The sequence below is a fragment of the Henckelia pumila genome, chromosome 2, assembly GCF_033568475.1.
Source record: "Henckelia pumila isolate YLH828 chromosome 2, ASM3356847v2, whole genome shotgun sequence".
NCBI lineage: Eukaryota > Viridiplantae > Streptophyta > Magnoliopsida > Lamiales > Gesneriaceae > Henckelia > Henckelia pumila.
This window is the reverse complement of record NC_133121.1, coordinates 200901903-200909263: the sequence shown is the minus strand read 5'-3', so window position 1 is coordinate 200909263 and position 7361 is coordinate 200901903. Positions and strand designations below refer to the sequence as shown.

General features: G+C 35.5%; 1 protein-coding gene across 2 annotated transcripts; it reads right to left on the bottom strand.

Moving 5' to 3' along the window:
- Positions 1–4317: 4317 nt before the first annotated feature.
- LOC140883994 (uncharacterized) lies at positions 4318–6616 on the bottom strand. 2 transcript variants are annotated; one of them, XR_012150505.1, is made up of 5 exons: positions 6343–6616; positions 6168–6242; positions 5911–6090; positions 4885–5109; positions 4318–4705 (listed from the first exon to the last, which is right to left on the bottom strand). XR_012150505.1 is itself a non-coding variant. In XM_073290648.1 (3 exons), exons 1-3 carry the CDS (start codon positions 6505–6507, stop codon positions 6022–6024), a joined length of 309 nt encoding a protein of 102 aa, XP_073146749.1. In that variant the 5' UTR covers positions 6508–6616; the 3' UTR covers positions 5790–6021. The 2 variants fall into 2 exon arrangements, 1 of the variants encoding a protein (XP_073146749.1); XM_073290648.1 differs by lacking the exons at positions 4318–4705; positions 4885–5109 and having other exon boundaries at positions 5790–6090.
- Positions 6617–7361: the final 745 nt, after the last annotated feature.

Sequence of the window (7361 nt, the reverse complement as noted above, 5' to 3'; positions counted from 1 at the left end):
CAAAAGTCAATTCAAATCATATATAAATTAAGTGCATAAATTTCACTTATCAGAGTGGATAAGTTTGTGGTTTTGGTTGTACACCATTAGTCCTTACTACTTGAAACATCATGGAGACTCTATATGCTAGTACTATATTTTGAATCGTTTACCGACTCCATGAGGGTCATCAGGTGTCAAGATTGGGTACATTTACGACACATATAGGATTCAATGCTTTGTTGTCAAGGATTCAACACACGCTTACGAGTGTGGATATCCTATGCGATCTGAGGAGATATTAGTGTGACAAATCTCTGGCCAGAGTACATGATGTGCTTTAGGTTACTTGGTTTCCTAGTTGCACATGCGATGTCACTATTTGATCTTCAAGATGTATTGCATAGTTATCGAATATCGAACGACTCTCGATATACCAATGGTTCTTGATTCGATCGGGATATATGGATGAAGGGACCGTACTGTACGCTAATCGAAACTCACTGCTTCTTGCAGGCACTATCAGTGATACATAGGGAATCATGGGGCGATGTTGCTAGGCGCTCTTACCATGATTCGATGGGCAAGTCGGAAATTGTTGTTATGAATCACAAGGAGTTGTGAGCCCACGGCTAGCTGTATCCCTGAACCATTGAGGGTCACACAAGTAATAAATTTCTAATCCCCGTTGAGATATTTAAATTTAATGAGTTAAATTTAGAAAACGAGAAGTAGGTCTTCTTATTGAAGAATAGAGGGAGTGAGATTTCCTAAAATGACATGGGGATGCCATTTTTTGAAACCACTGAATTCGGATTCAGAAAATTTATCTTGACTTTAAAATATGCAGAAAAGGTTTCTGTACACATTGGTAAAATTGGTTTATCAATTTGAGTCACGATGAATTTTATATTAATTTCTGAACATACGGGTTTTGCTTGTCTGGCTTGAAATTATGACTAACGGGCCCAAAGATGTTAGCAGCTCATGTTATAAATAAGTTATTCCAGTACAGAAATTAAATAACAGAGCTCATAATTTCGAAAACCTAGAGAGCATTCTCCCTAGGGTTGGCCGATTTTCAGTCTCCCTTTTTTCAAAAATTCCAGACTGCAATTTTCGAATTTGCAGTCTGGTTTAGCAGATCAGATCTGTTAAATCTCTTCGTAGAAACTTCTGATAGACTTTCTAGTGTAGTTTGTCAGAGGGTTTTAGATTTCTGTTTGTGGACCTGATTCAGGCGTTGATCGAGGCATCGGTTCCTGGGATATTCAAGAAGAGCAGATTTATCTGTTGGAGTCCATAACCTCAAGTTGAGACTTGAGAGGTAAAATTTAAATTTTTTTTTATTTTACATAATTGTTTTAATCATAAGGATCTGGCACCCTATGATCTGGAATCGTTCCAGGTCTGAAAATAAAATTTTTAAACTTCCGCTGCCATGGGTATCAGATCTGACAGATCCGAGAACGTGTTCCAACATAGGAAGGGAGGGGGAAGGAAAGAAACTAAAAAGTTTGATGCTTAAAATTTTGTGACTAATGAGCTTAAAAGTCAGCTCGTTAATCTCAAACACTGGCTCTTTAAAATTTTTACTCTCAAATATTTAAATTGCAGTACAAATTTAAAATTAAAAACATGGAATAATTTTCTCTCAAAATACTTCTGCAACTAATAAATTTAATTTAAACATAAACTTTTTTTCTTAACAGCTAGTCTAGTTCCTTCACTCCAGTCTAAATCCAAATCTGAAAAATTTAAACAACTAGCAACACGTTAAATATCATCCTTGTACATAACACCATAATATCAAATAGCATTTAAAATTATAATTTAAAATGCATAAAATCACATAAAATCATTCCAAATTGTCGTGATCGAGCGAAGATTAATAAAAAAAAATTTCTCAAATCAAAACTCTCCGAGCTCGAGCGAAGATTTTTGCTCGCTCGAGCGTGGCCTATGTGATTTCAAAAATTTTGGGGCAGAACTATCCGTGCTCGAGCGGATAATTTTGTCCGCTCGAGCGAAAAAAAAACTATTTTATATATTTATTTATATTTTTTGAAATTAAAATAAATAAAATGAAAGAAGTAAACGAAAAAAATAAAAGTAAAAGGAAGAAAAACACTGGGTTGCCTCCCATTCAGCGCTAAATTTATAGTCTATATCCCAACTTTATGTCTATCTGTAACTCGGATCCTACAGGTCCATGGTGGTTTGATTCTTCTCCACGATACCTCTACGTTAAATTTTGAGTCTTTGGTCATTGAACTTGAACTCGCAAGTTGTTTCACTAGTTATTTCCACAGTGCCATAAAGAAAAACTTGACAGGTGTGCATATAGATAAATCTCTTTTTTTTAATTTTTGAATTAGAAGGGTTAATAGCAATGTAGGGCTCAGTGAGGGTGTCATAAAAAATTTCAGTCTCTGAAATTTGGACCAAATATAGTAGAATCCAGGTAATGTGCCGAGATCACATAAGTGCTACTAGTGTGTAACAAGATGTTTCGATGATTCATAATAAAATATTTTGATGTTTTATGTGTCATTGTGGTAGCAATACGTGATTGGAATTCCGGGATGAGCTTCGGGAGGACCTTTTCAAAGAATGAAAGTTTAATGTGAATATCAGCGACGGTCGATATGGGATGGTACACATATTGGATTCGGCCGGTATGGACTGCATCAAATGTTATATGCTTGTTATACAACAACCACGATCACGGGAACCCAATGACTCATAAATGGTGGTTACCACAATCGCATGTATTTCAAGACTCAAAATGAATAATTTTATGACATGTTTTTATGCATGATGTTTATGTTTAAGTCTTGCACGTCCAAAGCATGATGATATTTATTGTGTATTAGCTATGTAATAAAGGTTTCTTGCTGAGTTTTTAGACTCACTATATTTATATGATGCAGATGTAAAAGTAGAATTTAATAATTTAAAGGTTTATTTTGGGACTGAGTAGTCGAAGAGGCGAGAAGAATTTGCATGGCATGGACGCCGAGAACCTTATGTCAAGCATGTCCATGAAAGCTTGGACATTTTATTAATGTTAGCATGTTTATTTGAACACATATTTTAGCAAGTCATTTTAAGATCAAATCATGTTTTAAATACTTTATTTTGTGATCGCTTATTTTACAGTTTCAAGTTTTGCATGTGCGAGGAATTTTTAGCATTCCCGTATGAGTTAGCATAATTTTTGTTCAATATAGTTTAAATGAGTTTTGAGTCATGAGGTTTTGCGTATTTTGGTTGAACTTAATTATACATATGTTATTTTGTACCTACAAGAACAATGCATGTTTTACAAAAAAAAAATGTATTCCTCATTTTTCCGCTTCATGATTCTTAAAAATGATCAAATTACGGGACGTCATAGCAGGTATTGTCCGAGATCCATAGTAGTATTAGGGAGTACCTATTAGCTTTGTTAAGTTTTTTAGATTGGTGTAAGTGATATGGTATTGTCTTGGTTGTCGTGATGAGTTGTAGATGCTTGTTCAGATATGCCATTTGTTGAGGTACAGACGTATTATCCGATATATCCTGTTTCAGTATGCATGTTCTATGTGTTGCTTGTTTTTTTGCATGTTTTATGTGCATTTATTATGTCGATGATTATTATGTTGTATGCATTATCATGTTGAGCCTATACCTTGTTATAGGTTGTAGTGGGTCGCTCAGCCCCTTTATTCTTTAGTGCATGGTTAGACTCGCTAGTACGGGATCAGATCACCTATATCCACAATTTATTCTGGTATGTGTCACCTCCAGATGTTACGGTACAACGTGTTGCATACAATGAAAACTTTCCTGACAAAGCAGAGTTTGACCGTGATAGGTTTTCGGTACCATGTACATTTGCATTCACGCACTCATTGCATATCTATACTCGTATTATTCATACTGAGCGTTATCGCTCACACCCTCAGTTGTTTCGTAGACATCCCATTCGACGGAGCAGTTACAAGTTTCTCAGAAGTTGGACATGTGCGTAATAAGTGACCAAGGCTTGGATGCAAGGGTTACCAGCAATTTAGTTTAGGTGAGATTTTGTTATGGTATTCCATTCGATTTGGGTTGCATAATTATTGATGAGGGTTCAACTATTACAAGTTGTATTCTGTCGGGTTAATAATTAATTAAGTTTTCGTAGTTATCTCTATTTGTATTTCTGCTTAAATTTAATTGCATGCTTATGTTTCTGTTTAGTAGGTGATTCGTAACGGGTGACTACAAAATATATTTTTGCACCCAAGCTTCATTGATTCCCACTGCACCAGAGAACAAATATTGGATTGGGTTTCACATTTCAGAATTCTTTTACTATGACACATAATTCATTAATAATAAATATAAAATACACACTCAGGCCAATAAAACATAATTCTCACCAGTATTTCAAAAATATAAACAGTCACCCCATTTGCGTACCAAGAAACATTCGTTAGTCACTAAAACCACGGGAACGGATGGCTTTCTGGTTGCACCTGCCCATGCTTACAAGCAGTCTCACCATGAGAAGGTACATTCTATTGACTTCGACTAGTATGGACTATGGATTGAGCATCAAATGGAATTTCTTTGAGGTCTTTGTTTGTCGCATATCTGATTATTATCCAGAAGACGGAAGCAATGAACTCATGATTCGTTGAGCATGCAACTGGCAAATTACATATGCAGTCATTATTATGCGAATTTGAACCTGAAAGTAATCATCCAATACTACATGGCTGAGAAATCTTGTGTGTCGTAAACCATCACGTGATGTATGGGTCATGTATTACTTTTATATACGACCCACATGTTTTAATATCTTTTAAATTTCCAGTCGTGTATGATACACGGATATAGCCATATACTAATTTTCATACATATGATTACCTGCAAGAGGACCACATTTCACCAAATTCGCAACAATGTGATCATCATCTATGGATGATCACACTGAAGTTTGACGCAGATGGAGCAATCCCAATCTTATCGCAGACACCATCTCTTCCTGTGTAAGGATGGTCTTTCTCTGTTTGAAGCCCACCTTCAGAGTGTACTCAAAGGTGTTGTTCATTAATCCTCCATCACTCCCATCATCACACCCGTTATATTCTTCTGGATTGCACCGGATACATACAAGCACAACACAACAATTACTCGTGATCAGGGAAGCATTTAAGTTAAGAATTAAACACTACAAACGTCATTATCACAATCCACTAGCTGCTGCTCGTTGAAATTGATGAGCACTCCTGTCGCCAGGAAGTTTGCTCCTTCCAACGCCCCGCCCGTGCTGAATGACCAGCACGATCTCTCTCATAATACCATCACCCAGACTTTCATCGCATATACATTAATAAAAATTGAAGATGGTGGTTATAACATGCATGGTATCTTCACACATATAGAAAAACTCAAAGAACTTTTTAACCCAACAAAATAATTACCGACTTGGCACTTGTAGTGGCTCACAACGCAGACATTTTTGCAAATAACCGGGAATTGAATGAAATAAAATTAAGGAGATTTTTTTTTTGGGATGATTTCATTCATGAACCAGCTTTCTTATATGAATCTAGAGGACCAAAACAAAGAAACCGAAACAGTGAATTCATATTCCGACAGAAGTCTCATGGAAAGATAGATCAATTGAGCCAAATATCAGTACTCTCATCATCCAAATTCATTAAGATAGATTATAGAATTTGAAGAATATCAATTATCTACTGAATCCCAGTGAAATTTATCTTTCACTAAAAAGAAAAGAAAAGAGCTTAAGAACACGTAGTCGCAGCTGAATTTTGTTCCATCATTTTATTAGAACTCGTATAAATAACAGGTGTAAGAGTAAAATATTTTTGCTGATACAAATGTATTGGTAAGACAAAAATAACTCCACAAGTATAGGAAAACTACTTCAGTGCCGCAGTGGAATAGCTGTTGTCCTTGAGAACCAGTGCCGACAATATCTTCTCAATTCCGACTGTAACTGTTCAAGCCCAAAGACACACATAATAACAAACAAAGTCATTCATTTCCTGTGATTCCCTCAGAATTTTTCGCCCCATTTTTACTGCCATACACCAATCCAGTTTCCTGCTCAAGTATGAATTCAGACACCCATAAATTTTAAATTCCAACAAAATCAAGGTTCGTAAAGACTAATAGATTACCTGAGCATCCGGAATTGGTTTCCGCTTCTCCACGTATCGGTAAGGGTCTGAAGCCGCCGCCAACTGAGCCCTCTCCTGGCGCATCAAATTCAAATTTCTCAATAAACTCAATCAAATGAAGAAATCGATCAATTAACAATACAGAGGGTTTGTTGACAGAGATTGTGGCGCATGCCTGCTGTTCCCTTTTGAGCTGCTGCGAAGGGCGGACCCAGAGGAAATAAGCTAGGGTTCCGGCGACAGCCCAAGAGGCTAAACTGCTGGTTCCCCTCAATCCGCCCAGGGAATTGCCGACAAAGGATCTCACGTTCCCAAACCCTCTTCTCCAACCGCTCGCCATTCTGAGATTCTTGAGATTTCTTGATCCTAAAAAATCATCGGTGTAGGGAACTAGACGGTTCAGAACAATTCAAAAAACCCCTAACCCTTGACCGTAATCTTCCTTTTAACCGTTCCGGTTCTGGTTCATAAACCGTGAGTTACGTTCCGGTTACCGTTTTGACTTTTTTAAATATATACTAGTGACGGAATATTATATAAAATATAATCACTGTGTTTGGTGCACATGATTTGAATGAGATTTGGTGGAATTTAGATTTTCAAATACTGTTTTAGTGTTTCGCAAAATAGAATTCTAAAATATGATTGGTATTTGATGGGATACTAAATGAAATTCTTACAAAATTGGTCGGATTTCGTGGGATTTCATGGGATTTGACTTTATAAAAATAAAATAATTCTTTCTAATAATAAATTTATAACTAAAGTTTTCTTAACATTTTTATTTCAAAATATAACTTTCCTAAAATTTATGCTATTAAATTCCAGTATGTATTTTAACTTTTTTTCCAAACACCAAAATGGAATTTGAATTCCATGATTTTAAAATCCAAATCCAATTCCAATTTCAATTCCAATCCAATTCCAAATTTTATTTTTTTTCAAATATAAAATTTTTTAAATGAATGAAATTTAGTTTTAAATTGATGAAAAAAAATATGATAAAAGAATTAGAGGATTTGAGCAGTTAAGAGAAAATGTGAGATAAGCGAGTTGGAGAAAGAAGAGTGTAAGGGTACCTAAGGAAAGAATTGGAAAAATAGACCATGACACCAAAATAGTTACAATAGGGTACGCACACTTAATAAGATAGTATATATATATATATATATATATATATATATATATATATAT

Excerpts from the sequence above, each read along its gene's own strand:
- LOC140883994 (XM_073290648.1), bottom strand. The coding sequence starts at position 6,507 with ATGGCGAGCGGTTGGAGAAGAGGGTTTGGGAACGTGAGATCCTTTGTC. Across the intron at positions 6,243-6,342 it reads AGCTCAAAAGGGAACAGCAG|GAGAGGGCTCAGTTGGCGGC; the intron begins GCATGCGCCACA and ends TTGATGCGCCAG. Across the intron at positions 6,091-6,167 it reads AACCAATTCCGGATGCTCAG|GAAACTGGATTGGTGTATGG; the intron begins GTAATCTATTAG and ends ATACTTGAGCAG.